An 18,403-nucleotide genomic window follows, 5' to 3' on the forward strand; every position below is an offset into this window, starting at 1 on the left:
TATAACAAGTCATAAGTCCAAACTTTAATTAAGTCATAAAAATTATTATTTTAATGCTTTTTTTCTTTTACGATACAAATTTAGATGTTTCAGTAGCATGCAAGCCTTCATTTCTCAATCGAGACAAAATTGGTCTGTAAATCTCAGCGGCAAATGGTAAAATTACTCCTTTCTCTTGAATTTCTCCGTCTAAGATCATTTTGGTAGCAATGGCAGCTGGGAAACCTACTGTTTTCGCCATCGCAGAATGTCCCGTCACATCTCCGTAAACTACAAAGTTGATTCCTCTAATTTCCTTCTTATTATCAGGCCACGCAATACCAACATCATGCCTCAACACAACCAGATCCCTTTCATTCGGTCCCAGAGCAAGACGATTTGCAAGGTAATGCGTAAGTGTATCCAAAGGTGTGTCACACTTGATCACCATCTTATCTTCCAATAATTCCAACTCCTCTAGTAGTTCAACAGCAAATTCAGTTCCTGTCCGTTCTGTGATCTTTTGTTTTAAATTATCATGAAGAAGAGACAGGTCTTCAAAGCCTAGAATATGTGAAAGCAGTTTCCTCCATGTGATATCAGGTCCTTGTGCATGTAGATAAGGATGTGGTTTGGTATCTAAGAGTCCCAAAAGTTGTAGAGTTCTTGCTGCCTCAGCAAAACCTGCGTATCTGATGGTTCCTCGAAGAACGGTACTAGCTTCCTGAATACCATAATATTTGGTATACAGAGTACTATCTCTATTAGGGAATCCTTCCAGGTGGAAACCTGGGAGGAAATCTAATGATTTAGTTGCGGCCATTAGTTCTCCACCTGCGGAGATCTCCACAACTTGTCCTTTCCTCAAATATCTCGCTCCAGATAAAGTATTGAGTAAAGCACCTCGTGGTGACCATGAGAACTTATACCTCAGAGGGTTGTCACTGAATTCAGGTGCAGGTAATCCTCCACAGAAGCTTTCGAATGAGGTTATACGACCTCCCATAGCTTTGACATCATCTATACACTCAAGTGCCAACAGATGATCAATACCAGGATCAAGTCCTACTTCATTTAGAATTGTAATTCCTGCTTCCGCTGCTTGTTTATGCAACTCTCTAACTTTATCGTTAACATAGGAAGCTGTCACCATATTGGTGCGTTCTTTGATGCACGCTTCTGCAACGATGTGATGTAAATGATAAGGTAGGATAGACACAGCTACATCCGCTTTAGAAATGAGTTCTTGTAGGCCTTGTGGGTTGTTAGCTGCGTTGAGGTAGGATGATTCTACACCTGGATATTTACGGGCCAATTCATCACATTGGTCCTTCATTTCGGATGCAACTGTAATAGCTACGTTTGCATCACGGTGGAGGTATTCTATCAACGGGGCGGAAACACGACCCGCCCCGAAGATTACCACATGTTTCTTTGCTGCGTCTTCATCCCCTTCACGGAGACGACTTCTACAATCATATACAAGCATACATTTAAGCAAATTACAAGAAAAATGATTGAATAATGAACTTACATGTTTTGTTTTCGTAGATCATCAATATATTCGTAGTTTTTGGTTAGGGAACCATTACTAGCAATAATAGACTACGAAAAAAAAATTAATTCATTGTCTACACTAGTTCTTAATTATAACTTACGCCATCAACAGTAGGACAAAAAGAATGTGCTTCCAAAGGTTGCTCTGCTTTACTCTGTAAGATATCATTAACAAACGGATATAGTAAATCTCCGAAAAAGTCTGTGCTTTCTCTTGGGATTTGTGTTGGCATGTTATCTATACTGCACACCAGTACGCCTGGTCCATTAAAACTCTTCGTATCCTTATTCCGATCAGCATCATACAAACAAAATGGTGTATCAATAGTGGTACACTCATTCATAAATTCAATAGAACCACCAGGATCAGCAGAAATGTCACAGATCGCTAACATCCTGTGAGGTAAAGCTGGTGCTCCTCTTGAGGTAGGCAACCATGGAGTATGTGCTGGTCGTAATAGATGTTTAGCATCCGGGATTGTCAAAACTTTGGGTGAATTGACAGCCCAATAGATACCGTTGACTAATACGGAAGCATATGGTGCGATTTTCTTGCTGAAGGTTGATATGTACCGCTCTGGGTGTTCTTCGTATTCTTGTGCGTCAAAACCACCTCCATCACGCCGTTCCAAGTAGTGTTTACGTCTGATTTCACAACCGTAGACTTTATTGAGTGAACCATGTTCGGCTGCCTTTTGTAGGAGTTCTGGTGAGACGTATTCATGTGGGAGTTCTTGGAAGACTTCTTGACTACCCTGGGAAACATTTCCTGAACCAGTAAAGACAAAAGTTAAAGGTCCTACAGATTTCGGCATTAGTCCTAAGGATATTTCGTATCCGGCATCTCGGACTGCTTGTCTGGCCATGCTTGAGTTGCGGTAATTATGTGCTAGACCAATATGCATAAATGGAGTGTGATGACCAAGTGCTAATAATCTAAGACCCAAACCATGGAGGATATTGATCTGTCCAGCTATACCCGCCATTTTGCCAAACGCCACAACACGATTGCCTTTCTCATCCATGAGTTTTTCATAGTCTAGCAACCGAATACGTTTTTCCAAAATGGCGTCCAGAAGTGGCATGTTAGCTTCTTGTCCTTTGATTGTATGCGAAAAGAAACAGTAGGTCTTATCAGGGATAAGTTGGTCTATTGGAACTTGTTTAACGCCGAAAATAATGCTCGCTTCGGAGATGTCTTCCTGCACCACAGCGCCTGCATTGAGATAGGCTTGCATTGGGTACGATCGGCGATTCGAAGGTTGCACGATGACTTTGACGCCATTACGTGCTAATTTACGAACATGGGTTGGAGCAAATGGAGCACGGCGTTCCCAGACAGATTGATCTTCTCGTCTGATTGCGATTGTTTTTCGTGTGCCCTAAAATATCAAAATTTTAATGAAAATTATTTGCAATTGATTACAAGTTATTTAAAATTTTCTTATTTTGAAAGTTTACTATTAAACTTAAGCTATCAACTTACATAACCACGTTTAATGGTTAGATTCGCCTTACAGCGAAACATTTTAATGTAATTTTAGACTCAGAAGTAATTTTTTTACAGAATTTATGCGATCGCGTACATAACATGTGCTCAACTAATTCGATTCATGGCGATTTCAGTCGCCATCATCTGTTTTATCGCATTTGTTTTGATTTTCGTCGGCGGCGTAACTCGAACATTGTTGGATAATCGTCGATTAAATCCAAAGCGGGCGTGACCTCCACGTCTGACGACTGACCTTATCAAATCTTACAAAATTTATTTATAAAAGACGTTTACATAACTTCCAATTGATAAAAACATGAAATATATTAATACTTTCAAACTAGGAGTTGTAAAGATTGGTTATGTTATCAATTTAAACATTTGTAATATAGATGGCGATAATTTAACTTTTTCTTGATAGTTTTGTATGTTACTCTAATATTTTGCCATTTTACCTTGAAATTATCGCAAAAACAAATCAAAGTCCATTTTTCTATTGATTCAATCGAGAAATAAAGTTTATTGTATGCTAATAACAATCAACAATACCAATTCCTACGCAAATTAATCAAATTAATGGCTGTCGTCGATAGTTTTAAATACTGGTGGCCTGCTGACAACGCGATTTTTTGATGTGCACCTGCCGATCATCATCACTCATCATTTTTGATTTCTGTATTCAGTAAATTGAAAATGAAATATTTTCGGTTTCTGTGTGCCATCTTGGCTATCATCGGATCCTTTCACTTGGTGACCAGTGACGCCATTGAAAACCTGAAAACATGGAAACATGCTGAAGAAGTAGCACGTAATTTGACAGAAAAACCTGTAATCGAACGAAAACTTGAGATTGTAAAAAATGATCTACAAATGGAAGTCTTGGCTCAACTGCTGGACATCTACGTTCTCAATTCCACAAATGTGACGTGTCGACAGGCGAGTGATTCTTATCGCGACGCGTTGATAAACTTTGAACCTTGGGCATTGAAAAGTACGACGTAGAAAAAAATTTAATCAAAGCGTTGATTTGTGTGTTCTTCTGTTTCTTATAGTGTTAGATGCATCATCAAAATTGCAAGCGGGATTAATCGCCGGTAATCGGATAGAATTCGGTGCTTTTCAGCAGTGCATCGACGTGGAAGCAATCACTGATCACAATGGCGGCGGAATACGTGGTAAACACTGTACAATTCCTGTGCTGCCATCTGAACGTATGCTTAAGAAAATATTCAGTTACAGGGGAATCACAGAGAAGGTAATGTAACAAAATTGTGGTTATGTATTGATAGTTATAGGTTAAATTGTGTACAGGCTTATAAAAACAGAAAAAGTGTTTACTATAATGTGACATATGTTTGGTCATTGTGTATGCCAGATGCATGTGGACCAAAGGACATAATCGAACACTTCCGCTCAACAGTCAATGAACTTGTAGATGGATTAGAGGTGACGTTTCTTGATGATGAGATAAAGTGTAAAACTTATGAAGATATTGATGAAGCTTTTGATGGAAAAGAAATTACAGCATTGTAAGCAAATAATTTGAACTTTAATTTTTAAACATAGGTAATGTTTTTATATTTATTATTTTATAGGAGTATAGTTGGAATTTTAATGATAGTGGTGGGAATATCTACTTTTATGGAAATGTACAAACGATACTATGAAATAGACCGCAAAGGATACGAAACGTTTTTCTCGATAATAGCAAACACTCGGTATATATTTCAATACAACAAAAATCATAAAAAGATGGCGTGCCTCAACGGTATCAGAGTATTTAGTATAATGTTAGTCGTCGCTGGGCATCGTTTCCTGCTTGGGTTTTTCCATTCGAACACCAACGGTTTTGAAGCTTTAGATGTGAGTATAAATATTTATATATTTATTTAGCGATTAATAACTGCATGATTGCAATTATTATTACATCTTATTGTAGTGGATGTTAAACCTGACTTCACAAATAATTCTCCGTGGAACTGTAGCTGTTGATTCGTTTTTAATGCTGAGTGCCATTCTGGTCTCGTATAATTTTTTCCTTCAACATGAAAAAGGTGTACCTTTTAATTTGCCGAAATTTTATCTGAATCGGTATTTACGTCTGACGCCATCTTACGCTTTCTGGATTTTTCTCGTCGTGTGCTACAGTCATCGTATTGGAAAGGGTCCAGAATGGGATTCGCAGTGGTACGATGTGCAGCAACCTTGTAAAGATTATTGGTGGTCTGCGCTCTTGTATTCGCAGAGTTATGTCAATCCAAAGGAAGTGTGCATCTTACAAAGCTGGTATCTTAGCATTGACATGTTCTACTATGTGTGTGCGCCAGTGTTTCTCATTTTGATAGCGAAATACAAAATGCTAGGCATGATCACGCTGGTTTTGTTGTATTTTGCATCTGTTGGAGCCAATTTTGGTAAAGCATGGGAGAGAAGATACCCTGTACAGGCTTTAGTTGAGTAAGAATCTTTTTTTGTTAATATAAACAATTTAAATCTAAATTTTAATTTTTCAGCTCTGATTTGGTTCATTCGGATTACTTTACTGAATTCTACACATTGCCACATATTCGTGGTGCTCCCTATATCATGGGCATAGCTTTGGGATACCTTTTGTTTAAAACTCGTGATAAGAAAGTAAAGATGTCGCCTATGATTGTTACCATTGGATGGACGCTGTCTGTGATCATAATGTTTAGCGTTATCCTGACAAATCGAGTTTATTTGGATGAAGACTACAAGTTTGATCGTTTCAGTAACGCTTTTTATCATGCAGCCCATCGTTCTATTTGGTCACTGGCAATTGGCTGGTTGATTTGGGCATGTGTGCATGGTTATGGCGGCTTTGTGAACCATCTTCTGAGTAGCGACGTATTCGCCATTTTAGCAAAACTAACCTATTCAGTGTATATTGTTCACATGCAGTTTCAATTCTATGATTTCGGAGCGATGAAAATGGGCGGATATTTTTCAAATATGAGTTGGGTGAGTAAAAAAACAAAAATTTAACAAATTTTGAGCGTTTTATACAATGTATTGTACTTTCAGATACAAAAATCAATTTCGGATGTAATACTTTCATTCGTGATGGGATACTTTTTGGCTGTGACAGTTGAGTGTCCAATATACAGGTTGTATTTGCTTATGTGTGGGACAAGAAGGAAACCAGAGCCAAGTGCTTGAGAAAAATGTTGGTCCTTGATACGAACTTAAACTATAAAACAAATCGTTTGATGTCTTATGGCATGAATAATAAAAATGTTCGATGTCTTCGGTTGTCATTTCAGCATTCATTTTTGTTTGATCACTTTTTCCATGTATTTACTGCGGTGTGTTATTAAAATGTCAATTTCTATTGCTTTGTAGTTATTTGGACAGTTCTTTTGATGTTTTGACACTTTTACTTAGTTTAAATATCCTGAAAATATCGTTTTTGCAGCAGTTTTTTGCAAGATGTCGTTGTTGCACTTATTGCGTTACGTCATTGTTTGTCTTTTCTGTGTAACGACACAGGCACGTTGTGAAATTGATGTCAAAAATAATAGTATTTTCAATACAATAGAATTTGAAGAGAGTGTTGAAAGTGTTGATAGTGTTGAAATTATTAATGTAGCTACTACCGATAGTATTGTTGATGATAAGATTGGTGATGGCCTGGAAATTGTTAAAAATAGCCTGCAACTGTTATTTTTGAAGAAACTCAAGTCAGTTTATGTTTTATCGAATTCTTCGAATGAACAATGTCGAAATGCAAGTCGAGTTTATTCATTAGCATTGGATGAGCATGAATCTTGGGCGTTAAAGTGTAAACAATAATTTTGTATTATCTTTGAACAAAAAAAATGAAATTTGATGATTTTTAGTATTAGATGCTTCATCAAAGCTACAATCAGGTTTAATTACCGGCAATTTAATTGAATTTGGAAGTTATACACAATGTGTGCATGTTCTTAATGCCGGTCCTGGAAGAAATATTAATGGAAAACATTGTTTATTAAATGTGCTACCTTCCGAAGAGCTGATGAAGAAGATTTTGTTCTACAGGGGAATTACAGCACAAGTAAGATATTTAATAACTTTAAGCAATATTTCAACTATTTTTTCTATATTTAATCTTTTTAGTCTTATCGAAACGTTCGTTTGGTTTTTCTTAATGTAACTTTGGGGTGGTCTATTTGTCTCCCAGATGCATGTCAACCTGCTGACGTTTTTGAACATTTTGAACACTATGTAAATGAAATCTTTGAAGGTCTCAACATAACTTTACAGCCTGATATTGCGTGTTCAACTCTGGTTGATGCTGAAACACCATTTAGCAACGCTGAAAAAGCAGTATTGTAAGTTTTTCTTAAAAATGTAACCTCAATTTGTGACTACTTCTTTTTTAAGTGGATTAATTGTTGCGTTGTGTACACTTGTCATTATTTCAACAATAGTGGAAATGTACAAGCGTAGAAAAGACATTGACGAAGGTTATGAAATTGTTTTCTCTATTCTGGCAAATTCAAGATGGCTGATTGCAAAAAACAAACACCATCAACAGATGGCATGTCTAAATGGTATAAGAGTAATGAGTATCATATTTGTTATTATGGGACATCGATATTTAATGTCCATATTCTTTGCATCAGTCAACACGTTTGAATTTTTAGATGTGAGTAAAAATCTTGTCTCATTGTTGTCACAATATGTTCAAATATTTATATTTTTGTAGTGGTTGTTATATTACTCAAGTCAATTAGTGATTGGGGGTACAGTGACAGTTGATTCATTTTTAATGTTGAGTGGACTTTTACTTGCATATCATTTATTATTGAATCATCATAATGGTCAAAAATTTAATTATCCTCTTTTTCTTCTACATCGCTTTTTACGTTTAACACCATCATATGGTTTTGCCATTTTGGTTATCACTGTGTTTGGCCATCGTTTTGGCATGGGACCAACCTGGGAAGAAAACGCGCGGTTTGTACAAGAATCCTGTCAAATGTACTGGTGGTCCGCCATTTTGTATATGCAAGCGTATGTCAATCCTGCTAAAATGTGCTTTCTACAAAGTTGGTATTTGAGTATTGATACATTTTATTATGTGACGGCGCCATTATTATTGATTCCGGTAACAATGAATAAATACGCTGGTTTTGCTTGGATTCTGGTTGTGTACATCGCTTCGGTTGTGGTTAACTTCAAGCAGTCATTTGATTGGCAATGGGTTGTCAATGCATTATTAGAGTATGTATAAATATGTTTTTTTACTTCCACCTTTAAAGCGCAAAAAGTGGCGGTCTGTCAATGTCGTTATTAAAGTACCTACTTTAGTCACGGGCTTTAGTCACGGGGTTGAACATTTAAAATACAAAAGTTGAAATACAAAAACCTAAACATAGAAATAAAGTGGAAGTAGAAAAAGTGACATAAGTATCACGTGGCTAAACATTGTTAAACACTGGATTAATTATACGCTCCCTGCGCTCGTGGCCAAAACTCCCGTTTAGCCACTGGATACTTAATGTACTATTTTTAAGTTATTAACACAAACATAATTACTAACTCTTTTTCGTTTCAGTAAAAATCTATCCACATCTGATTTTTTCATAAAACACTATAGCCAACCTCATATCCGCGCCTCTCCTTACATCCTCGGCATAGTTTTCGGTTATATTTTATTCAAATATCGTGAGAAAAAAGTTGTCATGTCTCCATGGTTAGTTGCTTTTGGATGGACAGCCTCTATGACTTTAATGGCTGTGATTATCCTTAGTAATCGTATATTCCTTGATCCGCACTATACCTACGACCCTCTAGGATCAGCAATTTTCATCTCAACACATCGATCAGTATGGGTGCTTTCATTAGCATGGCTGATATGGGCATGCATACATGGATACGGTGGACCAATTAATACTCTACTATCAAGTCACGTATTTTCAATTTTTGGCAAACTTACTTACTCTGCGTACTTAATTCACATGCAGTTTCAATTCTTTGACAATGGAGCTAATAAAATGCCTAATTATTTTTCGAATTTATCATTGGTACGTAAAATTAATTGTTTAAACAAAAGATGATTACGGTTTATGTTTTAGCTTCGTACTGGGTTTGGTGATATTGGGATGTCGTTCTTTATTGGTTACTTTTTGACTATTTTAGTGGAGTGCCCAATGTATAGATTATCCCTATTGTTGTTTAAAGGACGAAAAAAGGTTTCTCCTAATGTGACAGTTGTAAAAATGAAAAATCCAAACAATTAATCATAAAATCTTAAAAACACTTAAAGATAACATTATTTAGTTTATTTTATGTATCTGTAACACTTATGCACAATAAAATGTATTCGTAGAAATTTATCCTTTTGTCTTTTTTTGTTTGCTTATGAAATTACCTAAATCATGAAAAGAAAAAGTTGCCTATCGCTTTTCATTGTGAAAATAATCTCGATGACATAAATATCAATCAATAGAAATTATCATTACCACAAATAATATAGCCTTTTATTGTTAGAGTTCTTTTGTGATTGATTTCATTAAGTGTTCAGCAGTTGTAGTGTGACGACGTTGCCACTTCAAATATTAAAAATGGCGTTTAATTTACAAACATTTTTCATGATGCTTTTCGTAAAATTTCAACCGGTGAAGAAATTCTTTTTAGATTTCCTGTCGAGTAGCACAATTCATGGATTTAATCATATTGCTGCTCCAAAAAGACACATAATTGAACGTTTAATATGGATTTCATTAGTAGCAATGGGTTTATACGCGACGGCCATCTTGAGTGGTTTAACACTAACAAGATATTTTGAAAACCCGACGGTTATTTCAATGGAACGCGATCGTTTCTCATGGAATACTTCATTTCCGTCAGCGACAATTTGTCCAACGACTAAACTAGAAGAAGAAGTCTTACACGTAATAATTTTGTATCCTAAATATTAAAAATCAAAATGAAATATTTTTGTGGAGTTTTAGGAATACGTAGAAAAGTCTAATGCAAAAAACAAAAGTGCTTTGATACATTTCATAACAACATTAGCAAATGCAGGCTATGAAAACTTTGAGACAGTTGTGGAATATCCTGATATTGATCCAAAAGATTACATGGATTTGTTATTATCACTGCGATTTAATTTTAAACCACAATTGTCTAATTCAGGTGTGACAGGTCGACAATATGCTCTTGAAATGACTATAACTGAATTTGGCATTTGCTATTCTTTTAATTCACAGTTGGCTATTTATAATTCACCTAAGTAAATACAAAAAATCAGAAATATTTAAAATTAATGTACTAATAATATTTTTATAGTTATTGGAATTCTAATTTATGGAAAGTTCTGCCTGAAAACGAAACTTTTTCTGTGAATCCTTTAGATGGTGAAGTGTTTGCCAATGTTGTAAATATGTCAACCGGATACAAAGTATTCATTATATTTTTTATGTTTACTTTATTATTAATAATCATTGTATATTATTGTAGTTATTTATTCACGGGCCATTTGAAGTTGCCGATGTGTCAAGCAAAGCGATTAACTCCCCAAACGGCTATTTTTTGCAAGTATATTTAACAGCACTTTCGATTTACAGCAGTGAACGTGCAAGAAATCTGCAAGTTAATCAACGAAAGTGTCGTTTTTATTATGAGAGCAATCTACGTCATTCTCCAGTGTATTCTTACGCCCTCTGTCGAACAGAGTGCCGGCTGCAGTTGGCGCTGGGGTTATGCGGATGTGTGCCGCACTTTTATCGCAAACTTGACGGATATAAAGTATGTGATGTCAAAGGGATGCATTGTTTAGCACAACACAAAGGTTTATAAACAATTTAATGCCAATTTAACTACTTAAATATATTGTTTTTTGCTTTTTTAGATCGTTTAGTTGCTATGAAAAAAGAATGTAAATGTTTAACAAATTGTGACGAAGTGAATTACGTCGTACAGCATTATGACGCTCGAGAATGGTTCCTCGGTTCTAATCTGCAATGGGGACTTAAAGAATATCCACGAATGCGTCTTAAACGTGACGTTATTTTTGGATTTGCTGATGTTTTAGGTATAAAACACATCTTTTTTTACATATTCATTTTTAATTTATATTGTTTCAGTTTATGTCGGTGGTATGGCTGGATTGTTTTTCGGCTGTAGTGTGTTATCATTCGCAGAAATATTTTACTTCTTCACGCTACATCTGTTCTTTTTCGTCAAGAAATCACGCAAAGAACAGCAAACAAACGAAAAATCTGCTGAGGTTAACAAAAAATTAAAACAAGTATTACCGGCTGAACCTGATGCAGAAAGTGTTAAAAATGTTTGGAATTATCCACACGATGATTATAACAATTTTAATTTTGTCAAATTCAGCAGATTGAATGGTAAACGTACCAAAGTTTTTATTCGTCCATAAAATATTATAAAACCATCAAAAATATCACATTTCTGAGTGGGATGAATACCAAACAATATTCAACATACCTTTTTTCAATTTAAACAGAAATTCACACAGAATTAAATGTTGCATCGCTTCAACAAACATTTTAGCAATGTTTACACTAGCTTGACACTTGATTGAATCGTGTTTATCAAAATAACGCACATCACAAATGTATTTTATTCACTCTTTGCGTTTTTCTGTTTTTAATTTTACTACATATTTAGTTAGAAATGTTGTGAACGCTGTGTGATTATTTCACGCCCGCACATTCGTTACTCTTACTCTTGCTTATTGGCCGTCTCACAATGATGAGACTCAAGCATACGATTACCAAATGTGTTTAAACCGTGTGTCTCGAAATGTATTTTAACAAATTGAAAATGTATGATGCATGTATGTATGTTTGAATGTGGTGGCTAAAAGCACCGAAAGCTCGCTGAACGTGTCAAACTCGTACGAAACAAACGCCAGCCGGTTGGGATGTTAGGAAGCGCGGGTGGTCGCTGCGCTCGTTTTGACATCTGTTAGGCAACAATCTTTAATGGAATTGTGTTTATTTAACGAAAACTTGACAGCAATACCCGTCGCATCATCGCGCCATTAACTTGCAAAAAACAAATGAGCAATCCACACAGAACCGCATTAAAAAATGTATTAAAATAATTAGAATAACAATAAATTACAGAAGATAAAAATTTATCTTACCAAGAAATCGATATTTTGAATTAAAACAAAACACTTTTCCCTTTTTGTTTATAAGATTATTTTAAATGTTAGTACGTGTGTGGTTGGGCCACGCGTGAATTGGTAATGTGAATGAAAATAAATGTGGGTGGTATTTTTTGATCTGACACTTTCCAACTTTTCTTCTCTCCTCTTTCAGTTTCAGTAGATTTCGTTTTGTTTGTGTCGATTTGCGCCCGTAGCGTATCCGATCTGCGATCCTCCTATTTTTAACCCCGATTGGACGTTAGTACAACTTCGGCTCGATTGCGATTGGTCGCGGGCGTCGCGACGCTAACCGCGCAATTCTCAAACCGCAACGAAGATAAAGCGCAGATAAATCTGTATCACTTGTGTTCATCCCCGCAGCCGACATCTTTTCGTATCTCTTTCGAAACTCTCTTTATTCAAGTGTTTCGCTTCGCGTAGGCAACACGGGTGACAAGAAACAATTGTCTGAATATAATTGACTTGCAAGTGATTATAAATTATTCTATTAACAAATTTTATTCAATTTTCACGTGTACATTGATTATGGCTGCTAATAAGCGTCATTAATTAAAATTTTGTTTTCTGTGAGTGAATTAAATTGCTATCTTTATTGTAACAATAAAAAGAAGATGTTATCAAGTCGAGACGTGAGCCGATCAGCAAGAATCCCAAAGTGCGCAAGATGTCGCAATCACGGAATGATTTCCACCCTTCGAGGTCACAAGAAACAATGCGTCTACAAGAACTGCTCTTGTGCAAAATGTGGATTGATTAAAGAACGTCAACGCATCATGGCAGCTCAGGTAACCAAAAACTAATCACTTTTAAATTAAAAATTTCATTTTCAAAGGAAAAGAAGTAAAAGTTAATTAAGCAGGTTTTATGCATGCTCTGTCGTTTTTGTCATACGTTATTTTATACTGCGTCAATATTGATACAAGATGGCGGCGCACTTGTCGATTAAAATCACTCGCCACTTGTATGTGTGCACAAACACTAGAGAAAACCACTGATTTCATCCCTTAAGTTACACATTGACATTTGATATTATGGTCGACGCAAAGCGGCTAATGGAAAAGCATCGATCAAAATTCAAACGAAAATATCGCTTACCAAACAAACAATCGAATAGATTTAGATTTAAAGCTTGGAAAGATTGAATAACGTCGTAGCTACAAAATAAACCACTTTATAATGTGAATATTTTTAAATTTTACTTATAGGTGGCGTTGAAAAGACAACAAGCTGCTGAAGATGCAATTGCACTTCATTTAGCAGCGGCTGAAAGCGGAACTACTTACGAATATCTTCCGCCTGGACGTATTTACGGTATGCAAGTGACGTCACCGGAAGTAGAAGCGGATGCTGATGGCGTCGATGTCACTGTTGATTCGAGCGCTACCGAAATGGCCGCCTATTCTCCACCGCAAGCAAAAAATCAAGATCAGTCAGAGGAACCTTCAACCTCAGGCGAAATCAGCGTTACTCCTGCATCTATTGAAATGCTAACAAAATTATTTCCAAATAAAAAGCGTTCAGTGCTTGAGCTTGTCCTGAAACGTTGCAATCACGATTTACTCAAAGCTATCGAACATTTCAACATTAACAAAAAAGACATAGAAGTTGAAATTGATATGGAGACTATTCACACTAGCAACAGACAAAAATCTAGTGGGATTATAAAACCCTCTTCAAATGTTGATGTTTCTCGGTCATCAGATTCAACATCGCCAATTTTTAAAGATGGCGGTTTGTTTAAAGAATCTGCATTTAAGCCAGTCGTGCAACAGACGCAATTTAAGTCGAGTTTAAAAGGGTTGCATCCAAGTCCGATTTCTTTGATGGCCGGAAGTAAGGTGTTTATGCACAGCTTGTATCCGTTTCTGCCATTGTTTAATTCGCAGCCGACTATGCTGCCCAGTCCAGTTTATGTTCCAGGATTTTGTGAGTGCGAACAGTGTAAACACAACTTATACAGGGTTGAACCAAGATTATAATTTTCACATTGAAAATAACCTATTTTATAGTATTTGCAGTAAGTTAGGTTAGAAATATGTATAATGTAAGTTATATTGGTGTAAGGTAACGACATCTATGTAATAATCATGTAAGTATTATGTAACATTTTATTTTGGTTCTTTGTGTATTATTATTAAATTTTGTACATAGAGTATTATTATATTTTAAAATAAATTAAAATTAAACCATTCTTTAGTTTTACGTTTGCGAAATTACAGGTTTCTGTATTTATAAATACAAATATCTGGTGATTTGTATTCATTGCAGACCAGAAAAATCATTTTTATTCATCCCGCATCAACCCCAAGATGAAATCACAAAGCTTAGGGGCGTTGAAACGTACACAAAACAAATATTCCAAATGCAAGTCTTCTGAGAGTTACGCATACGGTTGGGATTGCGCCTTTGGAAAAGTTGAACGCGCGGTGTTTCATTTGTTTGCACAATATTTAGCTAACTTTGAACAGTCGACATACAAGTCAGTTTGTGAGTACGTTTTATCTATTTACAGCGGCAAGCAACGCGTAAATTGATAGATAAACACGGGAACTGCGGCATTCTTCTTAACTTACAAAACAAACATGGCGCACGGACGCGCTGCAAGCGATACCTAATGAAATTACATTAGGTGGTCTTGTGAATCGTGAAAAGCGCTAGAAAAGTAAAGGAAAATTGAGAGCAACCTTGAATTTGAAAAAACAATATGGAAATTTGAATTAATTTCGGGCCCTGTTTTGTACTTATTATAATTTAAACCACAATTTGATAAATATTTTAAACTAAAACTAAAAATTAAAAGTAAACAAGTTATTTTAGGGCATTTTCTGTATTTATAGGAGGTGACAAATTGGCGCAAGTTATAGAACGTCCTTGAATCTATTGACAGGATCAAAATCACTTGATACAATGCTCAAATTAATAATAATAAAAAAGGGTTTTCCACGATTAATTATAAAAATCCCTGGTTCAATCCTTGGTTTCGGCACGTTGCTTTTGTCAGAGATTTATTGTAATACTGGAAAATTTTGTTTTTATTGTGGTTTGCAAAATATCACTCTGTATCTTCTTAACTATATGAATTTTTTAAAGTTTCTCACCGCTATGATAAATCTCAAGAGTTCCTCTACACGATGCATACCTTGTCAATCTTCTAGCCCTTTTAGAAGTGCACCAAAACTTTCTTTAAAAATTGACATTTAAACAAAAAAATTAAACATGGCGTGCAAAACACCCTGTATTGAATTTTTAAAAGTGTGTTACGGTAATTTTAAAGTTCTAAAGTCTCCCTACATAACGCATTCCTTTTCAATCAGCTAACCCTTCCGGAAGAGCCCTAAAATGCCCTTTAAAAATTGGCACTTTTCAAAACTATTGAAAACATGGAGTGGAAAACACCTTGTACCTCGGGAACTAATTGACTTTCATAAAGTTTGTCACCGCTATGTTAAAGTTCGAAAGTATTCCTATAAGATGCATTCACTTTCGATTTTCGAGCACTTTTGAAAGTGCCCTAAAATGCCTTACAAACATTGGCATTTTTCAAAAAATTTAAAACATGGTGTGCAAAACACTCGGTATCTCGTGAACTAATAAACTTTTTAAGAATTTGTCACCGTTATTTTAAAGTTCAAGAGTTCCTCTATACGATGCATACCTTTTCTATCTCCCAGCTCTTTCGGAAGTGCCCTAAACCTTTGTTTTAAAATTGGCATTTTTCAAAAAAATTTAAAACATGGTGTGAAAAACACCTATTATCTTGAGAACTATTTGACTTTTTTGAAGTTTTTGCCGTCATCTTTAAGTTCAAGAGTCTTTCTATGCGATTCATATTTTTCCAACCCCATAGCCCTTTCAGAAGTACCCTAGAAAGCACTTTGAAAATAGCCATTTTTGTCCCAAAAATTTCATTTTTTGGTCGAATAACAGGGTCGAACTTTTTGTTCAAATTTTTTTCCGTCAAAAAACAGGGTCGAACTTTTTTCTTAAAATTTTTTTTCGGTCAGAAGACAGGATCAAACTTTTTCCTTAAAATTTTTTCGATCGAAAGACAGGGTCGCACTTTTTGCTTATCTTTTTTTGGCTGAATGACAGGGCCGAACTTATTTCTTAAAATTTTTTCGGTCAAAAGACCGGGTCGAACATTTTTCTTAAATTTTTTTTTTGGTCGAGCGACAGGGTCGAACTGTTTTCTTTAATTTTTCCTGTGAAACCGGCGAGATTAAATTGCTATTATCTCGAAAACTAAAAGGGTGACGGATAAAAGGACTTTGTATTCTTAATCCTTTAAGAATTCTCTACAAGATAGCGTCATTCTTAAAAAACGACCAAATGTGCGTAAAAAATATAACGAAAAGAGTTTGTTATAAAAAAGGCAAAAGATTTCTCTTTTTATGTTCGTAATTAAAAGTTGGAATTTTTAAATTCTGATTGCGGATTCTTAACAAACAATTAAATTTGATTAACTTATCTTAGTAACATTTGCCCTTATCATGTTTTGTTTAGGCCCTATTGGGTTGTATAGATTACACTTAAAACGAATTACTTTAAACAGTTTTTGTCGTATATCTTTTAAACCGAACCTCAAATTAAAATTATGTATTAAAATAATCATTTGATAAAATTGCCCTCTATGATAATACACAATAAAATAGTAGATTTGTTTAATTTTCTGCACAATGCTTTTAATTATTAAAAATTTGGCGGAGGCGCCTGACATTTTAATTAGTATTTCGAAAATTTATTAAAAACTACTAGAGAAGCTCTTAATAACCCAAATTATATAACATTTTATTTAATAGCACCAAAAATTTTTTCTTGATTAGTTTAGAATTTACCACCTAGTTTCTGAAATAATGATATTATCGCAAAACTGACTTGATATCTTTCATCCCCTTGGAAAACTTAATCGATTAGCATTTTCCATTTTCTTCTAGCTTAAAAAATTTTTTTTTGTCCAAAAAGAGTCAAGTGTAACCTCTTGATCTTTTTGAGAGGTCTTTGGTCAACTTTGGAAAATGGAAAAACTAAATCTGCCATTTTATAGATCCATATCGCGGCATGAACAAAATGAAGAAAGTTCTTTTCTATCTTTATTATTTTCCGAGAAAATCGCCAGGGAAGTTTTTTTAGGCAGATGTTATATTTCAAATTTTTTAAATGTTATCTAATCTAGGATTTGATGCTTAACATCGGGGTGTTTTTGGTTTTTGTTTATGACAATTAGTTCCTGAGATAATTGATTCTTAAGTGTCGATGGGAGTGCTCATTTCACCTAATGAGATTTACGGGAAATTTTTTTACTGCTATTACGGCAATTAGGTATATCAAGTGATTATTTTAAAACATAGTTTTATTTTGACGCACGGTTTAAAAGATATTCGACAAAAACAGTTTAAAGTAATTCTTGTTAAGTGTAATCTATACAACCCAATAGGGTCTAAACAAAACATGATATGGGCAAATGTTACTAAGATAAGTTAATCAAATTTAATTGTTTGTTATGAATCCGCAATCAGAATTTAATAATTCCAACTTTTTATTTCCAACATAAAAATGAGAAATCTTTAGCCTTTTTTATAACAAAATCTTTTCGTTAAATTTTTTATGCTCTTTTGGTCGTTTTTTGATAATGGTGCTATTTTGTAGAGAATTCTTTAAGGATTATGAATACGGAGTCCTTTTGTCCGTCACCCTTTTAGTTCCCGAGATAATTGCAATTTAATTTCGCCGGTTTCATGGGAAAAAATAAAGAAAAAAGCCGAAAAATATTTTAATAAAAAAGTTCGACCCTGTTATTTGACCAAAAAATAAAATTTTAGGGACAAAAATGGCTACTTTTCGAAGTGCTTTTTAGAGTACTTCTGAAAGGGTTATGGGGTTGGACAGATATGGATCGCGTAGAAGGACTCTCGAACTTTCAGATGACGGTAAAAAAAATTAAAAAAAGTCAAATAGTTCTCAAGATACTAGATGTTTTTCACACCTTTAGGTGTTTTAGGGCACTTCCGGAAGGGTTAGCAAATTGAAAGTCTTTGCATTGCGTAGGGATACTTTCGAACTTTAAAATTGCGGTGACAAACTTTAAGAAAGTCAATTAGTTCCCGACATACAAGGTGTTTTCAGCACCATGTTTTCAGTTTTTTTTTGAAAAATGCCATCTTTTAAAGGGCATTTTAGGGCACTCCCGGAAGGGTTAGCAGATTGAAAAGGAATGCGTTATG

At 35.0% G+C, this 18,403-nt stretch overlaps 5 protein-coding genes across 5 annotated transcripts; 4 read left to right on the top strand and 1 right to left on the bottom strand.

The window, feature by feature from the left end:
* Positions 1 to 2: 2 nt before the first annotated feature.
* On the bottom strand, positions 3 to 3,183 carry LKRSDH (lysine ketoglutarate reductase/saccharopine dehydrogenase). Its single transcript, XM_065317286.1, has 4 exons — positions 3,023 to 3,183; positions 1,638 to 2,918; positions 1,514 to 1,584; positions 3 to 1,448 (listed from the first exon to the last, which is right to left on the bottom strand). Exons 1-4 carry the CDS (start codon positions 3,062 to 3,064, stop codon positions 68 to 70), a joined length of 2,775 nt encoding a protein of 924 aa, XP_065173358.1. The 5' UTR covers positions 3,065 to 3,183; the 3' UTR covers positions 3 to 67.
* Positions 3,184 to 3,639: 456 nt separating this feature from the next.
* LOC135803621 (nose resistant to fluoxetine protein 6-like) lies at positions 3,640 to 6,380 on the top strand. Its single transcript, XM_065317288.1, has 7 exons — positions 3,640 to 4,019; positions 4,081 to 4,283; positions 4,340 to 4,557; positions 4,624 to 4,891; positions 4,968 to 5,485; positions 5,542 to 6,010; positions 6,074 to 6,380. The coding sequence occupies exons 1-7, from the start codon at positions 3,722 to 3,724 to the stop codon at positions 6,206 to 6,208; spliced, it is 2,109 nt and encodes a 702-aa protein (XP_065173360.1). The 5' UTR covers positions 3,640 to 3,721; the 3' UTR covers positions 6,209 to 6,380.
* An 83-nt stretch (positions 6,381 to 6,463) lies between these two features.
* LOC135803619 (nose resistant to fluoxetine protein 6-like) lies at positions 6,464 to 9,372 on the top strand. Its single transcript, XM_065317287.1, has 7 exons — positions 6,464 to 6,830; positions 6,889 to 7,085; positions 7,148 to 7,362; positions 7,415 to 7,679; positions 7,740 to 8,257; positions 8,592 to 9,060; positions 9,112 to 9,372. The coding sequence occupies exons 1-7, from the start codon at positions 6,479 to 6,481 to the stop codon at positions 9,274 to 9,276; spliced, it is 2,181 nt and encodes a 726-aa protein (XP_065173359.1). The 5' UTR covers positions 6,464 to 6,478; the 3' UTR covers positions 9,277 to 9,372.
* A 194-nt stretch (positions 9,373 to 9,566) lies between these two features.
* On the top strand, positions 9,567 to 11,432 carry LOC135789365 (sodium channel protein Nach-like). The gene is made up of 6 exons (XM_065299157.1): positions 9,567 to 9,930; positions 9,991 to 10,271; positions 10,328 to 10,439; positions 10,499 to 10,829; positions 10,890 to 11,072; positions 11,125 to 11,432. The coding sequence occupies exons 1-6, from the start codon at positions 9,601 to 9,603 to the stop codon at positions 11,421 to 11,423; spliced, it is 1,536 nt and encodes a 511-aa protein (XP_065155229.1). The 5' UTR covers positions 9,567 to 9,600; the 3' UTR covers positions 11,424 to 11,432.
* A 1,108-nt stretch (positions 11,433 to 12,540) lies between these two features.
* Positions 12,541 to 14,161, top strand: LOC135789324 (doublesex- and mab-3-related transcription factor dmd-4-like). Its single transcript, XM_065299110.1, has 2 exons — positions 12,541 to 12,967; positions 13,388 to 14,161. The coding sequence occupies exons 1-2, from the start codon at positions 12,794 to 12,796 to the stop codon at positions 14,159 to 14,161; spliced, it is 948 nt and encodes a 315-aa protein (XP_065155182.1). The 5' UTR covers positions 12,541 to 12,793.
* The last annotated feature ends 4,242 nt before the right edge of the window (positions 14,162 to 18,403 follow it).

The sequence above is a fragment of the Atheta coriaria genome, unplaced genomic scaffold (genome assembly GCF_025399875.1).
Source record: "Atheta coriaria isolate IRGN ID8LTWV9N9 unplaced genomic scaffold, Caltech_Dcor_3.1 hic_scaffold_3_pilon, whole genome shotgun sequence".
NCBI lineage: Eukaryota > Metazoa > Arthropoda > Insecta > Coleoptera > Staphylinidae > Dalotia > Dalotia coriaria.

Excerpts from the sequence above, each read along its gene's own strand:
- LOC135789324 (XM_065299110.1), top strand. The coding sequence starts at position 12,794 with ATGTTATCAAGTCGAGACGTGAGCCGATCAGCAAGAATCCCAAAGTGC. Across the intron at positions 12,968-13,387 it reads AACGCATCATGGCAGCTCAG|GTGGCGTTGAAAAGACAACA; the intron begins GTAACCAAAAAC and ends TTTTACTTATAG.
- LOC135803619 (XM_065317287.1), top strand. The coding sequence starts at position 6,479 with ATGTCGTTGTTGCACTTATTGCGTTACGTCATTGTTTGTCTTTTCTGT. Across the intron at positions 6,831-6,888 it reads TGAATCTTGGGCGTTAAAGT|TATTAGATGCTTCATCAAAG; the intron begins GTAAACAATAAT and ends GATGATTTTTAG. Across the intron at positions 9,061-9,111 it reads ATTTTTCGAATTTATCATTG|CTTCGTACTGGGTTTGGTGA; the intron begins GTACGTAAAATT and ends TTTATGTTTTAG.
- LOC135789365 (XM_065299157.1), top strand. The coding sequence starts at position 9,601 with ATGGCGTTTAATTTACAAACATTTTTCATGATGCTTTTCGTAAAATTT. Across the intron at positions 9,931-9,990 it reads TAGAAGAAGAAGTCTTACAC|GAATACGTAGAAAAGTCTAA; the intron begins GTAATAATTTTG and ends GTGGAGTTTTAG. Across the intron at positions 10,830-10,889 it reads TTGTTTAGCACAACACAAAG|ATCGTTTAGTTGCTATGAAA; the intron begins GTTTATAAACAA and ends TTGCTTTTTTAG.
- LOC135803621 (XM_065317288.1), top strand. The coding sequence starts at position 3,722 with ATGAAATATTTTCGGTTTCTGTGTGCCATCTTGGCTATCATCGGATCC. Across the intron at positions 5,486-5,541 it reads CCTGTACAGGCTTTAGTTGA|CTCTGATTTGGTTCATTCGG; the intron begins GTAAGAATCTTT and ends TTAATTTTTCAG. Across the intron at positions 6,011-6,073 it reads ATTTTTCAAATATGAGTTGG|ATACAAAAATCAATTTCGGA; the intron begins GTGAGTAAAAAA and ends TTGTACTTTCAG.
- LKRSDH (XM_065317286.1), bottom strand. The coding sequence starts at position 3,064 with ATGTTTCGCTGTAAGGCGAATCTAACCATTAAACGTGGTTAT. Across the intron at positions 2,919-3,022 it reads TAACCATTAAACGTGGTTAT|GGCACACGAAAAACAATCGC; the intron begins GTAAGTTGATAG and ends TTGATATTTTAG. Across the intron at positions 1,585-1,637 it reads TTTGTCCTACTGTTGATGGC|TCTATTATTGCTAGTAATGG; the intron begins GTAAGTTATAAT and ends TTTTTTTCGTAG.